The 23,178-nt window shown below is 38.9% G+C and overlaps 2 protein-coding genes across 2 annotated transcripts; both read right to left on the bottom strand.

The window, feature by feature from the left end:
* Positions 1–2,626: 2,626 nt before the first annotated feature.
* Positions 2,627–11,414, bottom strand: cyp27a3 (cytochrome P450 family 27 subfamily A member 3). The gene is made up of 9 exons (XM_030785732.1): positions 11,121–11,414; positions 10,649–10,839; positions 8,062–8,261; positions 6,219–6,416; positions 5,568–5,731; positions 5,128–5,294; positions 4,821–4,902; positions 4,355–4,558; positions 2,627–3,491 (listed from the first exon to the last, which is right to left on the bottom strand). The coding sequence occupies exons 1-9, from the start codon at positions 11,370–11,372 to the stop codon at positions 3,363–3,365; spliced, it is 1,587 nt and encodes a 528-aa protein (XP_030641592.1). The 5' UTR covers positions 11,373–11,414; the 3' UTR covers positions 2,627–3,362.
* Positions 11,415–11,865: 451 nt separating this feature from the next.
* Positions 11,866–14,956, bottom strand: eaf2 (ELL associated factor 2). The gene is made up of 6 exons (XM_030785733.1): positions 14,749–14,956; positions 14,043–14,137; positions 13,812–13,948; positions 13,547–13,710; positions 13,190–13,417; positions 11,866–12,968 (listed from the first exon to the last, which is right to left on the bottom strand). The coding sequence occupies exons 1-6, from the start codon at positions 14,849–14,851 to the stop codon at positions 12,919–12,921; spliced, it is 777 nt and encodes a 258-aa protein (XP_030641593.1). The 5' UTR covers positions 14,852–14,956; the 3' UTR covers positions 11,866–12,918.
* Positions 14,957–23,178: the final 8,222 nt, after the last annotated feature.

Raw genomic sequence — 23,178 nt, 5'->3', positions numbered from 1 at the left:
CACATACATGGAAGCAAAAAAAAAAAAAAAAAGCTGTGATTTGGGGTGAACATTTTTAAATATCTAAAGGTTCAAATAGATTACTGACAATTCTCATATGTTCAATGGAGGAAATCTTTTGCAGAACAATAGTAAAAAGCATGTAGCAAAAGCACTCATACAGTGCTTATACGAAGGGAACATATACTTAGGGACAATTGCTTTCATCTCCTTTCATTTTTAACCAGCCAAGCCAGCACAACCTACTCAACCTTACTCAACCTACTCAACAGCTCAACTTTACATAATGCAGAAATAAAGTTGTAATCTGCTAGGCAACTTTGAAAAAGGTTCAAACACAGTGGAAACATTAATAGAAATAACAACTAGGAAATGTTGCAGAATAAATTGATTGTCAGCAACGCTGTAAACACTTAATAGTTGATACTTTAATAGGACTGTATCACAGTGTTAAAAATGCCACGGAAATGTTACTGAGCAATGCAACAATTACAGAAAGGTTTAACTCGTGCTGGTATATACTACAAACATCAAAAATGCTGCAGACATGTTTCTGAAAAACTCCTTTTAAGGCAGCAAATTTTGTAAAACCTTATATATGCACTGGTGCACTGAATTTGGGTCACTAGGAAGAAAAAAAGCGACATTAATGTATCACAGATTAAATGAATGTGCTAAAGACCCTCGGTAGGACATTGAATATTGAGAGCTCCACTGTGTAGCTGATTTTAAGTGAAGGGGAAACACAATCTTTGAACAATTATCAACTTCTTACTGCATCATAAAAACATTTTCAAGTTTATTTGCCTGTTGTTAAGGTTGAAGGTCTGTATTTTTATGTTCTATGGTAACATGTTGGCTTTACTTTTTATGATGCTAGCTTCTCATTGCACTTGTTTAAAGCCCAAAGGAGATTGGGCATGACCGTTACTGACAGAAGAAAGGAGTTATTATACGAGAGTCAATTTAAAGAAAATTGAATTTGGAATTCAAATGAAGTGCAAACTGTAGTTTACACGGCGTAAAACAAATTTAATCGGCAATGACTGGCATTAAACTGGATCAGACTTAGCTTAGTAATGAAAGGAACGAGGGGAGGAAAGTAAACATAACCAAATAAACTCAGGCTTGTCACTGACAAAATGGAATGGTAGTGCCATCTAGTGTTTGCAAGTATTTGCCTGTAGATTGTGTGTACAGTGACTTGAACTCAGAATTTTGAGCATTTCAAGCTGTTTTTAAACTGTTGTTAAAATTAAAATGCTGAGATAGACAGAGAGATCCAGTTCAGAAAAAAAAAACTGTTTAGTGTTTTCAAATGTCGTTACTTTTGATATTTGAATAATTTTGTTATTTTGCCAGTGAAATTTGACAGGCCCTTTGCTGATGTAACTGTCTGTTAAAAAGATGGATCTGAATGTCATTTGACTGTGTGTACTTTTTCCTTCCTATGCTTGTATTATTAAACTATCATACATCTAGAAGCTTAGCTCGCGAAAACTATGACATCACACACTACTTCAAAATTCTGAGCATTAAAGACCAGTTCAAGCAAAAATGTGGTAGAGCATTTGATGTAGAAATTTAAAACAGTGCCCATTCAGCCCAAGCAGGGAAACGGCACTCTCTTCTGAGTTGTTTTTCAAGATTATCCCGGGAGTCAGCAGGTTGATCCAGAACCAGTCTGGTGCATGGAAATGTGGAGGAGTGGCCTGGCACACAAACAGTGACTATCACACCACCTCCTGCTCGTTTGGAAATCCTCTGTGTCTCAGGTCATGTTTTGCTCTTAGGAACTCTGGTTCCCAGAGATTTTCAAACTCTGTAAACACCAATGCCCTGGTTTTGAATCACACACCAATGGAAAAAAGTAATGGTGCGAGATTATTTAAAGTGGTTTGACTAATGCAATACATACATACATACATACACACACACACACACACACATATATATATATATATATATGTTCAATTCTAGTTACTGTTCTTAAATTGAGTGTTAAAGGTTATGTACAGATTTACAGTTACAATTCTCTGAAAAAAAATCTGTATATTCCTAATATGCAGACACCACTAGAAGCAGACTAGTACCTTTTGAATGTCTGTCAATAAGCTCTCTTTCCCTTTTCCTCCCCAGACAAATTGTTTAAGTGAGGATATTTGGAGATAAATTATTTCTCTTATCTCTCTCCCATACAGGTTTAGCATGCAAAATTATGTCTTTAAAAAAAAGGTCCTGATTTCATATACTTAAAATTGTGTGTCTTGAATTACTTGATCAACTTAGAATGAGAGTCAAAAACAAGGAAATTTATCTAATTGTCATTCAAATTATGGATGACCTAAATTCCACTTTCAGTTGCACTAATTCATCATACACTTTCTGTCACTGTTTCTGTATGCCGTGGCTCATTGTCTCTGCATTTGCTTATGCATTGGCTGACATGGAAGACTTAATCACTCAGTAGACTGAACTGCAGTCAAAACAAAACATTGTGGTGTTGGCTTATTCTTGTTCTGCTTCGGAGCACAAAGTGTAATCCATATAAAGTTAAGATCAGGTCGGACAGAATGTTTTTTCGAACAACCGTTCTGCATTTTTTACAAATGACAACTCATATATATTTTGTGTTAAAATATTTATACTCCAGTGAAGAAGACAAACTTACTTACAGAAATCATACAGTAAAGTTAATTCCGTCATTGGAAAGTATTAAGTGTTTCTACTTTGTTTTTGCAATATTAACAAAAAAAACACCAGAGGGCAGCCTCACCAAAGAAACTTTGCTCACCATTTTAGTCAGTTGAATACCTTAGATAATTAAAAAGACTTTGATAAATCAGCAGGAAGAAATTTAAAGTGCATAGTGGTGAGAGGAATGAAGCATACTGGGTATTTCTTGAATAAAAGTTTCAACAATATCCACCTCAGTTTCAGCATAATCCAGTTAACCAATAATCCCTCCTAGAGCTACTGTTGTGACAAGAAGAAAATCCACAACAAAGAAGGAGCAATAATCAGGTTGGCTCATGTAGAGAATCACTGTCATACAGTACAATAAAAATCCTATTAGCTGTACCATTAAAACAGAAATATTTACATAATAAATTGTGTCAACAGTGAGTCTAAACAGTGATATATTATGATTATCATACATAATTAAACGATCCACTCTGGTCCATTAATGCGTTTTCGTTCACAACAGACAAAGACAAATGTGACAGGAGGTATTACGACACAGGTGAATGAATGTTATTGCTGGCATAAGGCATACTGATAAATGCTTTCATATACACGACTGAGTTTTGAGATCAAAGGCATCGTTCGTAAAGCAGCCGTGTCTTTTTCTTTTTGAATGGTCACTCCTGCTCCAGTTTCCGGTCGATAAACTGAAGGTTGATTGGAGTGGCTGGGACGAGGACGGTTCTTGTGATGGGCTCGACTGTTTTGCCTGAAGGATCAGGACGCACCTTGTATTGTTTCATTAACTGAAAAAAAGAGAAATAAAACAATTACCTCAATCTGATGCCTTCTACTTTGCAATGTCCTTGCACATTAACATGCAGCATTAACTTAGAAATCTTAGACTCACAGAAATTCACACACACATAAATAGGTCAGCCTACACTAAAACTTAAATTGAAATAAATAAATAAATAAATAAAAAGAGAATCTAATTCACATAAAAATGATGTTTGTAAGAGATTTATTTTGCAGTCATCACTGTTATTGGAAATATAGGCATGTTCACTATGCTGCAAGTTACTCATTGCCCTGCCAACACACAAAACTATCACAGATAAAAGTAGATAATTTGGTCCAGTGCAAAGGTGAAGGTCTGTCTGCCAGTCCTTCCCTGAATCACAGAGCTAACAGCTTAACATTACCTCTAAATCTAAAAACCATTCTCCAGTGTTACCTGAGTTCAGTGCACTGTCAACTATTCTAACATTGGAAGAGGTCAGATGGCAATGATCTCTTTACACTTTATTGCATACTTATGACTGCTCCAGTTCAACTGGATTTTAACAATGTAGATGAAGTCTACAGTACTCTACATGAAGGATATTTTGAGTGTGATTGACATAGGCTGTACATAAATGCAATATGAAGTAAATGTGAACATAACATAAATGCTTCCACAGTTCCACAGTGCATGAGCAATGTCGGTTAGTCCTTTGCCTGGTGCTTTCAGGAATACTTGTGCCAAATGGTTCATATCTCATAGTTACACTTTCTTAAACCTCGTCTTACTAGTTATCATTGATAAATCATGGATGTCTAAGCCCATGTTGTGGGGTGGAACGGTGAGACTGCAGGAGAATAGTTGTGGGTGTTCAACGCTTTTTACCCGTGACAAGAGGAGGTACATCTCCAGTTCTGCCACTCTCCGGCCCAGACAAGCACGGATGCCAAAGCCGAATGGAACAGAGGCAAACGGATGCTGGCCGGCCTGCCTCTGTCCGCGGAGCCAGCGCTCAGGCTGGAAAGCATGGGGCTCAGGGAACATCTTTTCATCATACGACACCGCGTAGTGACACAGGTGGAACAGAGTCTGAAATAGAAGGGGTGATGTCTATAAAACTCAAAGCTGAGGCTATTTGACTAAGAACCCCCCCCCCCCCCCCCCCCCCCCCCAAATTACTAGTCTTATTTAATATGTTATGAAGAAATTGCACGGGAAAGTGTTTTAATAACTGAGGAGGAATAAGGACATGTGGGTGTAATAACAGTTAATAATAGTTCGTAACTCAGTTATTAGTGTAGTTGCTTCATCTATAGATGTTTGTGATATGGGATGGTTTGGCAATGCTTACATTTTTAGGGAAGAGATGGCCACCCACGACTATTTCTTTTTCGGCAGTCACTCGAGCATTGCCGGGCACCACTGGATACATCCTGACCAAAAAATGACCAGCAAAAACTGTCAGTTCTTGCTTAGGCTACTTTCCAAATCGCATTCACAACACAAGCTCACAGCCTATAACAATACTGGAAACTAATTAAACTTCTCTGCAGCCAAAAAAGAGGCCATTCTTTGGATCTATCATTTGTGAGAAGTTGTTTTAGAGACAATGACAATGTCAGCGCGTGAGAACAAAGATTTTATTCAAACTTATTTACCTGAGGGTTTCCCTCACAACAGCCTTAAGCCAGGGCATCTTGGCGATGTCGTCACTGCTGGGAACCTTGTTGCTGGGGCAGACGCTGATCACCTCCTGATGGAGCCTCTCCTGGATCTCAGGCTCTCGGGCCATGTGGTACAGAGCCCAGGAGATGGTGTTGGATGTCTGAAGATGGGGATGTAAACCATACTCAGTACATATTGAGCTCATAAAGGACAGATTTTTTTTTACTTGTTCAGGTACATAATTCTCCTCAGTAAGCCGTGAGAAAAACAAAACACTTTGTTTTAACACGTATTTACTTGTGCTCACCTTGTACTGTTTTTCTAGCTAATTCAATTCTTTAAAAGAAAAATAATTCTGCCAGTTTGCAAACAAAAAAAATCTCCTATTACCATTAAGAGTAATGGTTCCTTTAAGTGGAGAGTAAGAACTCACTGTGTCAACTCCAGCCAGCAGCAGTTCAGTGATGCTTCCCAGTACCTCAGTGACAGTCATCTGTTCACTGACCAGTAAATGTGTGAGGTACTCCCCCTCCACAGGCTGACCCTGCTTCAACTTTTCCTGAATCTCCAACATCTTCTTCTGCACTAAATCCTCCGCTAACAAAACAAAATAATAACCAGAGCTAAGCTTGTCTCTTATTCAATAATAATTATGATAACAGAACGAAATATATGATGTGTATCACAGGATGCAGATAGCATAGATTTCACAGTATGGTGTTGAGTGATTGTTCACATTTCTAGGCAGGAAGACAACTATACAGGTGAATGTTAAATGTAAAATAAATTTATTACAGCAGAGTAGGACAACAGAAATAATCATGATTCTAACTATTCTCTGTGTTGTAATTTGGGCATGTTAAATACACCAAACTACTTTGTCATGGCCTTGACCAATTACAGAATAACCCAGACACATCAAATATGACCACTGATTTGTTGGATCACGTCCCTGCAGAGAGAAATGGCCTTGACGCTAGATAGGTGAAGGCCTGGGCGGAGCTACATGACAATCATGAACTGTGACAGATAATACTGGGACAAAGGTAATGAGAGAAGGATGGACTTTTGTGTTGTCACTTACCAATGTTAAAGAGATAATCCCACACAGCCACAAAGTGTTTCCAGGAAGGCAGGTAAGGCCACATCGATTTGGGGAACAGTGCAATAATGGGAGAGAGGCGAAACATCTCTCCCACCGAAAAGATGAACTTCTGAGTCTGCTCAGGGACCACCTCGTTCAGGCAACCCATACGTGTTTCAAAAAGCACAGAGCAGATACCTTCCAAAGACAAAATTTAAAGCAAAATATCATGGTACGGCAATTTGAGCTGAATGCTGTTAAATAACGTATATGTTATGTTGGTAGCTCTTTTATCTCTTGAGAGTTAATTAGTTTTGTGGTTGCTAGGTAAGAGGATTCAACAAGTGTATCAGCTTGGTGAAAGTAAGATCACAGGGTACACTACTTCAATTCTTTTTAGGAATATTCATAAAGCAGTTCATTGAAGCATGTGTTTCCATGGTAAGAAATGACTATGAAAATGTGCTTACTTGGCAAAGCACTAAGAATAGATATGTAAAAACTAAACGAGAAGATTTTGCATTATGGCGTCATATCTGTGCCTTAAGGTCCATAATCGAGGACAGAGGTCAAAGGTTAGATGACCATTAGTGGTAAGGACATCCTATGGGCTTAAAACAACACATTCATGAACAATTTTTTTTTTATGAATGACTGGTCAAAACTGGTTTTGCTGCCAGACATTTTACTAAAGCCTTATCAACCTGAATTAAACTTTGTCAGCTGAATCAGAGACATCACGCACCTTAACCGGTAATATCAACAAAGGTTCTTCACCAAGAGATGTCTCCGAGTTTTTCTCTTCACTAACATCTAACAGACCCATACTTTCCAAGCTTATACTTTGTGGAAGTGGAAGAGAAACACAGTTAAATTAAACAGGGATTTTTTTTTTATTGTAGAAGACAAAAGACAGTCAACATCTGACTGTAAGCCCTCAGAATATGATGCTTAAAGCTCTGCTACTCCTCGATGTGTTTAAAGGACGTCTTGCTGACTGACGTCAGCAGTTCCAAAAACAAAGTTATACCTAATCAATACACCAAGGTCAATGCTCACCAAAGGCCAATTACTTCAAGGTCAAGTTTACGACAGATAATTAAAGCAGTTTATCTTGACTGAGTGATGCGTGCAGCCTGAACCCCGTTCACAAAAATACAGCAAGTCAAGTATATTAAAAAGAATACACAAATACAGTAAGTTAAGTATATTAAAAAGAATACACAAATACAGTAAGTCAAGTATATTAAAAAGAATACAAAAATACAGTAAGTCAAGTGTATCAAAAAGAATACAAAAATACAGTAAGTCAAGTATATTAAAAAGAATACAAAAATACAGCAAGTTAAGTATATTAAAAAGAATACAAAAATACAGTAAGTTAAGTATATTAAAAGGAATACAAAAATACAGTAAGTTAAGTATATTAAAAAGAAACTCATGTCCTATAGAGCTAGCTATTCTATCACTAAATGATTTTTTTTTAAATTATATAATCAAGACCTTTATCTAACTCTGATAAGGCATCATGGTTTGCACTGATCTTTAAAAAAACAGGAAGAGAAGTCTATACTAGGGTCTTGTCTAGATAAAATGCAATGGGAGTGCTCTTGCTCTTCTCCTTTCATACCTTTGACAATAGCTATACTGTGAAAAAATATTACTTCATAACATCAGGTAGCTATTAGGCTGAATACTAATGTGACTAATGTAAGAAGGTGATAAGAAATGAGTGAGTTCACACATCTGCAACATATCAATGGAGAAAGAACAAAATGTTAATAAAAGTCTCTTTACTGATCACTGCCTGACAACTGAAACTTTAAAATTTTCACAGCCTTACCTTCAAAAGCAAACTTGTACAGTTCGCCTGCCATATCATTCACCATGATTCCGTTTCCTTCGGTCGACCTGAGCCAATCCACCTTTTTTATGAAGTCACTCACCACCTCATTGATGGCATTCGAGTAGGAAGATACGTGCTTTGGTTTCAGCATTCTCGGGTTCAGGATGCTTCTGATTCGCTGCCACTCGGGGCCTATCCTATCAAAAAAACAAAAACCATTGGTTAATGGAACAGGAAACAATGACTCTAACATTCTCAATGCACTGCTTTCCTGAAACTAAAAATTTGTAGATCTCCACTCTGTTTACTAACAAACTTGCCATAGAATGCTATAAACGACCATTTTTGGTATGTCTGTGTTTTTTATTAAAAAAAAATAAATAAAAAAAAAATAAAACAGATGTGTGTCATCCACTCTGTCATGCCTAAAACAACACTCACTTTGACAGGCTGATATGGTGGCACAGTATTTCCAAGTCTCTGATTCACTACCGTCAATGATTCAGAGGTATAGTAACTCGTAAACTGTTGCTCAGACAAGTCATCATATTGAGAAATTAGGACATGTCGGTGCCAGATATGCTGAGTTGTGTATGCTTGGTGTTAAACTATAATCAAAACTTTGAGACTATATTTTATCATGCCAATAGCATAAAGCAATTCTGGTAAATGGTTCACTGTGATTATAAGATTTAATACTAATATCAATGAGCTGTAACCGCAACCTTTGAGAACCTGAACCCAGTTTAATTACAGTTATTCTGAGAAACTCTGTTTATAGGTCTGTGCTCTGAATACTAAACCTAGAAACGTATCAAAATAACTCTTCATTAGCCTTAACATACAGCAGATAATAGCATTAATGCAGCAAATACAATAACACTAGCTGACTAATTTCCTGGATCGCCACATTCAATAAACTATGAAATGATTTATCAAGTACTCAAACAAAAGACACATGACTGTAAACGTTTAATGCAACAACCAAATTAAAACGGTACAGGGATGATTCTAATGTTAAATAAATTGGGATTCAGAGGAACCAAGGCACATTCGCTATACATACACATACAATAACGTCTTGACTACATGCAGCAAAATTTACAACTAACAACAGACAATAGGAGGCCATGAGTGAGACTTTGTGTGGATACCAGGACAGTCTTTTCACGTCTCTTCACAGATCTTCCAAAGTGGTGAGACTGGTCCTATTCTTTGCAGAGATGAGTAGGAAGGAAGGGAGAGACTACATGATGGCTGATTGAACCAGAGCTCAATCGTCTACTGGATAGCAGGACGTCCTTTCTTTTGGTCTGATTTTGAGACAGGGGTGCAGCTATTCTTTGGGGGGGTATCTCTGCCGAGAGGGAGGAGACCCTCCTTGGAATTTGGGAAGTGCTAGCCTTAGCTCTGAGGCGGCACAGTAGGTAGTGCTGTTGCCTCACAGCAAAAAGGCCCTGGGTTCAATTCCTGGCTAGGCAGCCAGGGACTGTTTTTGTGTGGAGTTTGCATGTTCTCCCCATGTCTGCATGGGTTTCCCCCAACAGTCCAAAGACATGTTAGTTAGGTGAATTGGAGATAATAAATTGGCCCTAAGTGTGAATAAGTGTGTCTGCCCTGCGATGGACTGGTGACCTGTTCAGGGTGTTTCCCTGTCTTTTGCCCAGTGAGCGCTGGGTTAGGCTCCAGCACCCCCGCGACCCTAATTAGGATAAGCAGCATAGAAATGAAAGGACAAGCGGCGTAGAAATGAATGAATAAGCAATCTTAGCTCTGTTTAATTAATTTTACATAACTTTTTCAGCTAAGGAATAGTACATTTATATGAGCCTACTCATATCCGTGACATTTTCTGCTTCCAGTATCAAACACGATTGCTCTACATTGCCAACAGCTTAGGTTCACTGACAACTTGAAGATTAGCCGTTGATTGATCAACCAGTGGTTACCAAAAAGCACTGTGGCATGTCTACAGCTATACTACTGATTACAGCTTAAATATGCGCATTTATCTGGTAATGTACAATAGTGTACAAATGTACAGGTAATGTAAAAAAGCCTCTCCTTCAATTGCCACCCAACAACCGAGGTATGTTTTAACTGAGTAATACGTTGTTTCCAATGATTTTACTCAGCATAAGCGAATAAACTATTCAGTGCACATGACTGTGATGTCTTAATATGTAATGTCTTACCGTCACAATATTTAAGCAACATTAAAAAAAATTCCATGAGACAGTATCACAATCCTAAAATGAAACACCCACCGAGTTGAGCAACAACATATGGTGTGAGTATTTAACACATGTTTTTAGTGTCATTTTGGTTTGTCTGGATTATGGGATGGATGTGATACAAAAAAGAATTAATATTTATAATCCAACGTAAACTATGAGCATACTGAATGTTTATTTCCTTACACCAGTGTTTCCAAAGAAGCATGCTGGAAATGATTTCTGTTACGCCTTCTTACGACTGTTAAACTTAACATTCTGGTTGTGCAGCCTATTATATTGTTCACAGACTCTTACAATACTGCTTTGGAAGTATTTAAATGTGAGTGTCAACCAGGTGCGTCACTCACTCTGTGAGAGGGCCATATGCCTTATTCCGTAATTCCCTGTAGCCCCTCCAGTGAGGCATGTCTGTGCGGATGGGAAGTCGGCCCTCTTGCCTCAGCACTTGCTCAATAAGCTCGGCACTGGCGACATTCACAATCACCAGTGGCCCGTACTTGGACCTCCACAGTGGACCATAGATTTTGCTGTGCTCAATCTTTGTAGATGGAAAAATTGTGTAAAATAAACAAACAAACAAACACAGAAAACGATGATGCACTGCAATCACTTTCAGATTACGAAACCTTCATTAAATTTTAGACTGTTCAGTATTAGTATAAGTAAACATCAAAACTGAGTATGAGTATAGTAAACATCAAAACTACCTGTCATAGGTACAGTATCTAACGTCCTAGCACGCCTTAGTAGGCCATTTTTGCAGTTTTCTTGTAAACGTTACTGACAAAATTCGAAGATGAATGTGGATTCAACACTTACTTGCATTTGATGAGTTACTTTAAAATAACCTTTGCCGAAAAGCCAGTATAAGGATGTCATAAAACTTGGCCCACCCAAATCATCCATAGTTTTTTGTTTATGGTCGCTTATTACAGTGGTAGAAGAGGCACGATTGTGCATGTCGCTAACGTTGCTCCACGCCGACGTTACACATTTTATTCCGTTCTTATTTTCTTGTTTGCATAAAAGCAAACCAGTCCTTAACAGTGTTTTACTGTACATACTAACCATCGGTCGACAGACTAAACAGAGATCTAGGCGTTCACAGTTTTAGCCCCGGCTCTCTTTGACTACAGTGACTCTTGAGCTGTCCTATTATATTGCACGGCCCAGCCCACCGCGTTGAATTCATGCGGAACTGACCTAATTAGGTGCGCTTTATCAATCGAGTGCCTTAGAAAAGGCTTACGTTTTCTTAGCGGTCATGATGCATGATAGGCATGATATATGTTCTTTACGGTAGTATAGCTGTATAAATACTCTGTTATTCTCTTTGTTCGGAGAGACTGTGCCTATCCATAGAGAACGCACTCTCCCATGCTGCATGAAATAAAGGCATAATGATTCCTTACATCTGAAGTTTGTTGTCTCTGAGACCTAGCAACTCTCCCTAAAGGGGACTCCAGATTTCACTTACACTGTCTCCTAATTTGTTTCAGTAAATGCACATTTTACTTCTTTGACAATAAGAGGACAGAAATTGACAAAACTCAAAACCTTTATTGATGTATACATAAATTGATTATGACAATGGTTTTTGTTGCTGCGGGCTACATTTAATGCATGGATAAGTCCTTTGTTGCTGAAACAAAAATGGTGTTATTTTTCTTTGTGTATTGTGCTTTGAAATTGCCCCGAAGACACCCTTACATTTACAGTTTAGCCTGCCAGAGGCCTAAATGTAAGATAACACTTAATTTTCAAAGAAAACACTGCACTGTAGGCAGTAACCCCTGCAAGGAATCAAAAAATATAGTGAGAAAGCAAAACAAAGCAGGGTAATTTTAAGGCCTTAAATTCTGCTTTAATAAGCACATGATCTGAGTAAGACTTCAGGCACTCCTTAAAGATCAAATAGTCTGCCTAAAACAAAAGGAACTTTGATTGATTTTAATAGAATTCATAAATAGTTAGACAGACATATTCAAGTATTGCAGGTTTAAGAGTGGCAAACTCAGTCTGAGAGATACATTGAGTCACTGAGCTTGACATGATATTTCTATTGAATTATGCAGAACTATATGTGTCACTTTCAAGTACTTCTCTGGTGTTCTCTTTGACCACCTTTAATATTTTGCTGAACTACTTCAGGTGAAAATGAATTTGGCTTTAAAGGAAAAAAAAAAAGATTAAAAAAAAAAGAAGAAGAAAGAAACAAGACAATGAAGGATGATATTAAAGTCAATCGATCATGAGAATCCTTTTACACGGAAGAAAATCCCAAAGTGTTTTCCTTTCACAGTTAAGACACTAATACACAAAAAACCTTCTTCTAGATGCATCAAGGCAGCAATCATTTTGATAGGGTTCCAATGGCTTAAAGTAAACTAGAATCTCTGCAGTAGCAATCAACAAAACAGACAGTATAGAAATACCAGTATAGGAATTCACTGCTTTGTAAACTGAAAATGCTACCGAAATTGATGAAAAAGAGGGAAGAATGTCTTCATGGAAATGCTGGTTTAGAACTGGATTTAGGCAACAGTTGCTTCTATTGGCATCTCGACAAATCCAGCCCAGTTTCCCGCACCACTGTGGTTTTTGGCCGTCACTGCGTTTAGTCATCATCGCTTTCACTCCCAGACTCACTCAGCTGTAGATCACTCTCTGCAAAAGAATCGAAAACAACACATGTTTTAACAACCTACATCGCACCCCAGACATTTACATAAAAGAAAAAAAAAAAACTAAATTTACAACTACAGCCGACAGAAGCCCAAACAAAGATCATGTTTTATACTTGTGCGTCCAGTCATTACAGTGGAATAGTTTAACAATATGTCACAAGCTGCTGTCCCTTATTTAAAGAGTTTTCATTGGATGCTTACTGAGAGTGTTCATGAAATGGCCACTGCCCTCCTCTGTGCGGCTCTGGGAAGTGGTTATGATGGGCATGCTGTGAGTGATTGTGGGTGCCATGGGTGGAGGACGTGTGTCGTCCTCTGAGTCACTGCTGCTGGAGCTGTCCTCGCTGCTGGAGGATGATGAACTCTGGGAGTCTGAGGAACTGTCGCCGCTGCTCATCTGATCCATGACTCTTGCCTCAGCCATAAGCTCTGCACAAACACAGATGAGTGTACACATTCACACATACAAAGATATGCAATCTAACAGCTCTGCAGTAATCGAGCCGGTGACCGTAGGTTGAAATCATCTCACACTTAAAATGATTTTGCGGGTCTTACCTCTCTCAATGTCATCCATGGGGGATCCTGGAGAGAGCTTTTCTTTGGGAGGGGAGCTCTTAGAGTTGAATGGGGTCTTGCTACTGCTGCCACTTTTCATCTGCTGGCTTAACCTGCTGGTCTGTTGCTCCAGGCGGGACTGGATCTTACTGCTTCCCTCAGCCCTTTGAGAACCATAAACGCAAATGTAAGTGGCACAAGAATAATACTAATCAGCTTCCAAGCATGCTTTCCAATGGACTTTTAACGTTATCTAGTTACGCACCTCGTCTTCTTGACCGCAATGTTGCTGCTGAGTTTCTCGAGGCGATACTCTCCTGTGTCATGGTTTACAATTAGGATGCATTCCTTCATGTAAGGCCTCTTGGACCCTTTGAACACTGTGACTGGAGCAGTGGACCCCTGTTGAATAGAAATGACAATTCAGGGAAATGCTTAGAAGCATTCCTCTGGCTTTCAGTGAATATGCAAGGAATGGGTACTGAAAGAGTTCAACCTCTAAGTTGGGCAATGTTATCGTGACTTGTTCACCCTTGCCCACTTCAAGATCTCCTTCACATGTAGTATCAATGGAAGCTGGTTTGAAGTCATCTGCAGAAACCATCAGGATTATTAAGTGCTCAACAGAAGACTGCTATTTGAATTGCCTGTTACCTATCTATTAGTGAATTGGGGCTAAATAACTCTGAAGCGTCTGCTGTAATTTAAAAGAACAAAAAAAAAAAAAAAAAAAAAAAAAAAAAAAAAATCAAACTTTCATGTAGTTATACAATTGAACCATCAGGGGGCGCAAGACTCCACTTGGCCTGTTTAAGTAGATTAGTTTAAACTCCACATTAGAGTACGAAAAGGTCCTAAACACCGATTTTAAAGCAGAAATTCAATTGCTAAAAGAGGATCCAAATGTGAGTGACATACGTTTAAAGCCATGTTATGTTATGTAAAAATTAAGTAGTCTGTAGTCCCATTCCCTCTTTACAGTTTTATCGGCTCAGGTTAGCCATTCAGCTAACGAACAAGGAGGCCAGATCTCTTAGCTGTCCGTTCATAGGCCTGATCAATATATCTTTAAAAACGTTATTCTTACAGTTAACGTAACAGCAGAAATTAATTCAACAATCACACTCAAATTAAACAGTTACAAACTAACAGAATAATTCGTTCTGCTCACTAGTTAGATACTGTTAAAAGATATCACTTACATCGTACCGTGTGGAATGCACTCTTTGATTGTTTCTCAAACGTTTCACCTAATTTGAGAACATGTTCCTGATTATCAAAATTTGAGTATGCGGCCCCATTCATTCTTAGCACAGTTTTCTACCATATGCTGACTTCTAACATGTAACTTTCCACTTCATGCGATACCATCTAAGGCAGAAGAGCCACCTCACTTCTGGACCTGCAACCTGCGTTTCCCTTATTCCGATTGGTTGGGTCTTTCCAAGTGATTCATAGAAGAGCCTGTCAGTCAGTGTTCTGTGATGTCAAACGGAAGGGGTATTTCCAAATTTCCAAATAGCACCCTCTGCTGAAAATGGTTTTTCGCACATCTTTTGCAGTCAGCGGCTAGTAGTCTTTTTAATTTTTTTTTCAGGATCAGGCTATGAGGCCAGGAGGTTGACATTTACTTAGATACAATTGTCCATTTAAAGCGTTACACAGATATTGGGAAAGGAATAATACATTTTAAAAGCTAACACAAATTATTCATCAAATTTATCACGTTCACCTTAAAGTAAAATACAATATAAAATTCTAACACGCCACTTCGTCTGCACAGATAGGTTTTATTAGTAGCCACTAGAGCTGAGCTGTTAATTTGTTTTTCTTGATAACCTTTTTCGTAAATGCACAGTTAAACAGTAAAAGAGTTTAATCTGTGTGTTTCATGTTGATGTGTTGTCTTTGTTAATGTGCCAAAAGTTATTGTCCATTGTACTGATGGGTACGTTTCACAAGAATTATGGTATTGAAAACGAGCTCTTTTTCCTCCTTAAACTGTGACTGAATCCTACTCCGTTAGAGCCTACTGTACAGACACTTTTCATGCCACATGTGATCCTTAAAGGGCAGAGGATTGGCAGAATTAAAATTTAGGAACGAGAAGGCTACTGGGACTGATTCTTTTTCAGCATTTGTGTCGGTTGGTGATAGACATTGTCAATTTATTGAGTTCACATTTTTTTTTAAATGTACAAACATTGTGCGGTAAAATTAACAAGTCAATAAAATTCTATTGTTTATTTGTTCATTCTTTTGTATTACAAATTAACTGCAACTGGACTGTTTCTATGTCAAGAGTAATGTTTCTAAGCAACATTTTTAAATTCTCTTTGTGGCTTAAGTGGACCACTTAGAGGACCCCTGCCCTGCTGCTCTTAAGCTGATTATAAGATTCTGTGTTGGACTCATGGTTACCCTCACAGATACGTTTGTAAAGTAATGTAGTGTGATAAACAGATCCAACGATGGTACCCCCATGGACATACGCAAATATGTGAATTTAGAGCCATCAGTTATTTTCCCTGTTTGAATATCCAGCCTAAACCGAAACATCACCATTGACATATCAGAATTAACTTACACTGACCACTACCACCAGACAATATTTAAGAGTTTTTTAGTTCTGTACGTAAGACCTGTATGGCGGTAAAACTTCTTTCGGTCTTCCCAATTTTAAAGGGGGTGTTTGGCCTTTTGGTGGTTTAACGCTCTTGTACACTTGGCCAATCAGCACTTCAGCCATTGACTGTCCAGAGCAGTTTCCAAGGTAACGTCTCACAAAAGGTCTGTTTCCCTTTGCTGGAAAGTGGTGGGTTGCTCGATTTTAACATTTGGCTATAGTTTCTGTTAAAGTGGAGGAAAAACGCCGCTTGGTCGTGGCTGCAAGACGTCACCAAGCTCATCATCCAACGAGCGCGCAATCGCGCAGGGCATTGTGAAAAAGCGAACCGAACATCGCTGCCTTTATGATAGCGATGGAGAAGCCGTCATGAGTGAGAACGCACCGGCAGAGTGACATTGGACTCCCTGGCAAGGCTCTGTTTGTACTAAAGAGAAGTGAGCTCGCACAACGTGAGTATTAAAACGTTCAGTTTTTAGAAAAAGTAATCGCTTTTTTGAGTATTACTGTGTCACCGATCATTAAGTTGTATCTCAATGTGATACGTTCTTTGTCAGTTCTGACCTTGCAGCATACTTTCTTACCTAATTGAATAGAAAAATAGATAAACAGATAATACATCATGTAATTTATTCCATTTTAACCCAGGTTTGCATTAACGGGTGGCAAACTCACAGATTATCGATTTAAGAATCAATTAAGACTCGTGGTCCTTCAAACCTTGTACACATGTGAAATGCAGGTTTGTTTGTTTTTATCGTTATTCTTTTAAAAATGTATTTTTCCCTCCAAGAGCTGAGTGAGAGGAAATTATCTTTATAGATGAAGGAATCCACTTTAGTAGCTCTTAAACCTATGCACGGGTGCTGCATGGATTAAAAGATGCAAATATCAATTTGCGTAGTAAAATATTTGCTGAGAGCAGTGACAACCACAGCCTTGTAAGTTAATTGATTGCTGTTGTTTTTCTTCAGTCATTCTTCCCTAGAATGCCGAAAATGTATGTATTAATTACGTGCATAGAGATACTCTATAGCCCACTTTGATAGGAGAAGAAATAGAACATATACATTTTACCAGTTTATTACATTGTAATTTTACTTATGCAAATATTCTCTCTTTATGTTGAATTTATGCCTTATCTTTGCATAGGTTATGTCATTTGATGTTGACTCGAGCTCATTTTTTGACTATCTCTGTGGCCTTACCATAATTTATGTTAGCCATATCAGTTGAATTACACACTTCATGCCAGTGACTAATTACATGACAAGGAAGCAGCTGGCACATAGAGAACAGAAACGGTGATCAGCATGAAATGCATTGCATGATGAGTGTCATCTGTGTTACTAGCAAACACAGAGTTTGTAGACTACCTGTCATTATTTACAAAGCCAGGTGACAGTTGAAAGCCGGAGGTGTGCCACTGTGTGTGTCTACCAATGTAGGTTTTTAGTTTTGTGATTAAAAAAAAACCCATGAACATGCTGAAGGCATTCTTTTCAGACTCTGTGGGTCATGGGAAACATATTCAATTTAAAAAAAAAAACCAAACTTGCCACCCTGCAGCATATCTGTTTAATGCACATGATTTCGGGCAGCCATAGTTGACTTAACCTAATAATGATTCAGAATGAACAGGGCATACCCTCCAGATTCCTTTGATCTTAGCATAGATATCTTCTGGAAATGATAGGTCAGGTAACGATACTGAATTTTTACACTCGCTTTGGACCAATTCCCATCGCGCCAACTAGAGTCAATAGCACTAAACTAAATGAGACAAGGCCATTTTTCAGACTGTGACACTGGAGACCACTGGCAAGTGAAGCCAGGGGTCTGCTGATCCACAACTCGACACAGGCCTCCTAATGTACTCCTTTAATTTGAAACAGACCGGCAGTGCTTGACAGAGCCTGATTTTATTCCATTAAATAATTAGCTTAGATCAGGGCATTGGTCCACTTAGTTCGCATTATATAAGTAATGATCATTAAAGGAGTCATTGTATGATTGCAGTTTTAGGTCTTCTCCTCCGTTGCTTAGTAAGGTACTCAAATCAAGATTCCATTAAGTGTAATGAGAAGCGTCGCCATGTCATTACTGTTTGGGATCCAGTTCTTATATCATGTCTTATAGACCCGACCTCTGATGTCTTTCTTCCTTTTTTAAGGAAGGAAAAAAAAAATGACGGAATTGAAGATAGGGTACATTAGATTAAGTCAATTTGAGTTTACTGTGTAATGTGATATGTTAAAATAAGAGATACAGTAAAAAGATACACCGATTTTATAATTCATGTACTGATGCACATATTTGTGCCCACCTATGTGAGACAGCACTGAAGAATGCTAAATTTAGATGAATAACAACCAGCAATTCATCTGTTTCTTTGTTAAAAATGCCTCCCTTGCATAACTGCTTAGACTATACGGAATTGTCCTACACAAAAAAAACACTGTTCAAAAATACTTCCACTATTTCATTTTTTGTTTTGTTGGTAATGTTCAAATGTTGAGAACTGCGAGGATGTGGCATTCTTGGAGGTGGACCACTGGTGGTGATGATGATGATGATGATGATGATATAAAGATTTGTAACCCCAGCTTGTTCTCTTCATGGGACATCCACACCAGCTGAAAAACATCAGATCAGCTTTCTCTCGACCTTGATAACTTGATAAGAGGAATACAGTTAATACCTTATCTGTGCCACTAAAGTAATCTTAAAGTGGCAAAACTGATGTACTATGTACCATGTCTCTGTCCAGAAAATACAAAGAGTTTTTTTTTTCCCCCTCAGAAATATCAAGCTTATAACACCTCTGGAATTGACTAAAACATGTCTATGTGAAGTTTGTGCGTAGACTGCACAGATCTGGATCACTTTATGGTCTTTTACACTTTCATCCTTTTCTCTTCGTTTTTTTTCCCCTTTATTTCGCCTCAGCCTTGCAGTCAGTGATGGATTCAACCATTGGCGTCTTTACCTCCTCTGGTATGAATGATCATCGGGTGTCTGGTTGTTTAATGATTCCTTATGTGTCACAGCTGCACAGACACTGAAGCAAAAACTATGACAAAGGTGATTCCCCCCCCCCCCCCCCCCCCCCCCCCCCCCCCTTCACAAAAAGGTCATCCACGAACGGGTATCAGGTGGGCTGCAGAAACCTGCTTTAGGGGTCTGCAAAGTCATGGCTGTGGGGTGGTGCTAATTAGCTATTTAGTAATTAAAAGCCATACAGCTGAGCAACAGCACATTTAGCAGACTTCATGGGTTGCAGTGAAATTGATAGTGATTGCCCGCCACGTGCGTAGCACACCACTGTTACACATAATGGGTCTGATGTCTTCATTTTCTGTGTTTTAACATGGTTCTCTCTGCGTAGTTTTACACGTTCACTGCTCTTTAGATTTTACTCTCCATTTTAAATGTTCTTGCCAGACCTGATGACCTCTCTCTCTGAGGCACGATATTCAGTCAGTAGTCTTGTAAGGAGAAATATCTTTCCTGGCATAAATAAGATATTTATATCTGTATAAATATCTTATTTATATATTTTAAAAAATCGCAAGCGAAATAAAACAGTGTGCCATTTTTCACTCTCTGACTCTTGACGAAAGGAAAAAAAGAAGAAAGAGAAAATGCAGTGCTGGAGGTGAAGAAAAGAAGGTCACTTGATAAAATGCTAATACCAGCACTTACCATCCACGCTCTGTCAAACAAACAGGGCCTGCTGGGAAAACACTCAAAATGGACTGACTGCAAGCATGAGTGAGGTCCCCTTTTATCACAATTGCAGCCGTACTCTACACTAACTAGCCTTAAATGGATCTATGGGCGATAGACAGTAGTCAATTACATTGGATGCAGTGTGTGTATTAAGATATGCATTGCCGCTGTAATGCTGCGATAGCCATTTTAATACTATGTCAAAACCTTCATATGGAGACGGCCTGTAATGTGTTCTCTTCGTGTCATGCTGATATTGGCTTATGTTGTGGCAAAACCACTGTTGAGCCAAAGGCTTAACTCAAGTGACTTTGGTGTTAGGACACTCCGCAAACATTTACCAGTGTGCTTAGTTTCCACTGCCTGGTCCCAGCTGTCACATATTGATTTGAAAATTTTTGACTTCCAACCAACAAAAAAAACTGTTGAAGCCGATAAATAGCGTAACGTATCGAGAGCGTGCGTTTCTGTCCGAATGTTTGTTCACGTGTTTTTCAAGTAGTCACCTATAAATGCGTATTCGGACGCAGGCGCGTGCCCCTCCGTCACCCCAGCTGCTCGTTCTCTTGCTCTCAGGTCTGTTTGAGCGAGTGATTTTCTCTGACCGAAGGCAGTAACGGTAAGAGCAGTTTGCTGTGGCTGTAGAGTTTTTTTGATGGAGTGCTGAGGTAGCCCTGCAGGCAGAGCTGTTCCAGACCACAGAGCTCTCATTTCACATAGAGCACTGACCATGAACTCCCATTGGCTCCATGTCATAATTAGCCCACGTTCCTTTATTTCAACATGGGCTACCTCTATAGACTGAATGATTTTGACCTGAGAACCATCACGAAGCAAAATCTTTGTTGTCGTGCTTGCTGTGTGTCTTTTTTTTTTTTTTTTTTAGCAGTTAGGGAGATTGTTGGGTTTTTCATCTCAGTTAATTTTGTGGGTTGTCATAGGCTCTGAGCTTATTTGATTTAGGAAGACAGGATCTTTCAGAGAGGATGATTGGTCTGTCTTTGTGTGTGTGTGTGTGTGAGTGTGTGTTAGAGGGAAAGACAGAGAGAGAGAGAGAGAGATTGGGGAGGTTCAGAATGGTAATATGTATGCTAATGACATGAAACAGGCTCGTTCCCCTCCACGTACGCTGCCTATTGGGTCGTTTGTTTAGCCCTTTGTAAAATATCTCTACTTGTATGTGGATGTCATTATGGATTTCAGTCAGGGACTTTTTTTTTTTTACCTGTGTCATAATGAGCTGATATGGCAAGTGCCTGATCTCAGAGTCTCTCAGTCAATCATTCCTAAAGTGATCTGCAACTACACTTGGCTTTCCTTCTTTAACGGTGTGCTTGCCTCTCTGCTGTATTTGATTATATTCAGGCGGTTGTGCCGCTGATTAAACGAAGTGACTGGCTCTGTGACACCCCCCCCCCCCCCCCCAAAATCCCTTGGGCTGGTGCGGTTTCCAGCAGAATAGGAAACAGCCATGCAGAGCGTTACATGGTCTCCGCTGGGTTCCTCTAAATGGACCAGGGGAAAATGCAGCATAAAAGGACCAAGTCACTCTACTCATCAAGACCGAACAAATTTGTCCCCTTCGTCTTCCACGTGCTGCAGTTTCCATTGTACTTAACTGAATCCCTACTGCTGCAGCACTCTGTCAAAATTGTTCGCCCATGAGGCTTTTCTCTGTTAAGAAAGGAGAGCTTGTATTGTCCAATAGTTTCAGCGGAATGGTTAATGGTCTTATTTTTTTAAATACACTTATGCTGAATTCAGTGCATACGCTGATTTGCTCGGGGTTAGCTATAAGATCTGTGAGTCAAGTGTCTTCTAAGGTTCTGAGGATTTTGGTCTTGCTGCTGTTTTAAAATTAATTTGGAGTGTTTCATTGGAAAAATAAAAGGTCGAACAGACCCTCATTCAATTGTTCAGTATGCTTAATTTGTGGAAAACCCAGTTTCTAAATTTGGATACGTTCTGTTTTTTCCTGTGGACTCATCTTCGCCTGCATTCATCTGCATAGCCCATGCTGCCTGGGCCCTAATTCACTGAATATTTTGCATTATAAGAGTCCTGGTACTTGATAAGCGCTGAATAGACCGATTAAGCCCCCTTTTGTTGTGTAAATATTGATGTCTCAGAAGTATTTTGCTCTTCCTCCTATTTACCATAAAGATGACTTTGTTTGAACGCCCGTGAGATGGTGTTCGTAAGTTTGTCCGCCCTTGTATATCTGTCACTTTAGTGATATGAACTTCAGTGTTGTAGTCTTAGTCTTTTAGATCGAAGAAGGATTGTTTTCTCTTTTGTGATTTTCTCAAAGGAGAAGGGAAATTGATTCAGCGCTAAGAACATTTATTTTTGTCGTTAGTATTTGTTTTGGTATTTGTTTTGTTTTTTAATACTCTCCATATGTTTTTTTTTTCACTGATGGCTTGCTACTAAATGCACAACCTTTGGTTGAGGTGAAGTTTTTGTTAGGAGAGAGATTACAGTCACTCATGGTTTACAGTATTACTGCAAGTCATTTTCCAATCAGTGGATCTTAATGATGTTTTGCCTCAGTGCTATATATGGCACTGACCATGTCATATTCAAGTTAATGGCCTTTCTATGATTGATTACATCTTACATAGTAGTGGTAAACTCAAAGCTGCATTCGAAACAGCGTTTGATACTACAAATTCAACTTCATCTGCTTACAGTTGTTTTTAGAAAACAAAATGGTGTTTCCTTCAGAAACGACGAACTGGCCAAGGTGTTCCTTTCCTTCATCGTAAGCTTTTGTTGAGTGATATGCAATGGTGTGAATACAGTAGCAACAAAACTGCAGTGGCTGATCTGATCTGAGGTCTGAGTGGCCCTCTTCATGGCGGTGTCATTACGCTTTACGTAATGGATCACATTATTTTTATAGAATCGAACGATAAAAGAGGGAGTGAGGAGCCAGTGTGCAGGACAGAGATCGTAAGTGGAGTACCTGTTGCGTAATTGTGAGAGGGGACTTGATTTCAAGCTATAATCAAGAGGCGCTCATTTTAAAGGTACTGTATAGCAAACTGTTTGTGACACTACTTCTTCAAAGCAAATAATATTTAATCAGATTTGCTGGGCCTGTATAAGAGAGTGTAGGTTGTATCCGCATTATATTAATGTTGACATGCCATTAGCAATGCTCTTTCATTAGTGTAGTTATAAACCTTCACATGAACCTTGTGAACTGGTAGAATGGGGTCAGACTGAGGTTGATTTTGCTGTGAGGTGTGTTAATGAAATGATTACTATG

This window comes from Chanos chanos, chromosome 10, assembly GCF_902362185.1.
Source record: "Chanos chanos chromosome 10, fChaCha1.1, whole genome shotgun sequence".
Taxonomy (NCBI): Eukaryota; Metazoa; Chordata; class Actinopteri; order Gonorynchiformes; family Chanidae; genus Chanos; species Chanos chanos.
Note: the sequence above shows the minus strand (reverse complement) of the source record. Positions and strands in the feature narration are given on the sequence as shown.

Coding starts and splice junctions, on each gene's coding strand:
- cyp27a3 (XM_030785732.1), bottom strand. CDS start 11,372: ATGGTTAGTATGTACAGTAAAACACTGTTAAGGACTGGTTTGCTTTTA. Junction 10,840..11,120: donor AAGTAACTCATCAAATGCAA/GTAAGTGTTGAA, acceptor CCATCTACAAAG/ATTGAGCACAGCAAAATCTA. Junction 4,903..5,127: donor GTTGTGAGGGAAACCCTCAG/GTAAATAAGTTT, acceptor TTTTTTGGTCAG/GATGTATCCAGTGGTGCCCG.
- eaf2 (XM_030785733.1), bottom strand. CDS start 14,851: ATGAATGGGGCCGCATACTCAAATTTTGATAATCAGGAACATGTTCTC. Junction 14,138..14,748: donor TGCATTCCACACGGTACGAT/GTAAGTGATATC, acceptor TGGTTTCTGCAG/ATGACTTCAAACCAGCTTCC. Junction 13,418..13,546: donor CATGGATGACATTGAGAGAG/GTAAGACCCGCA, acceptor GTGTTTGTGCAG/AGCTTATGGCTGAGGCAAGA.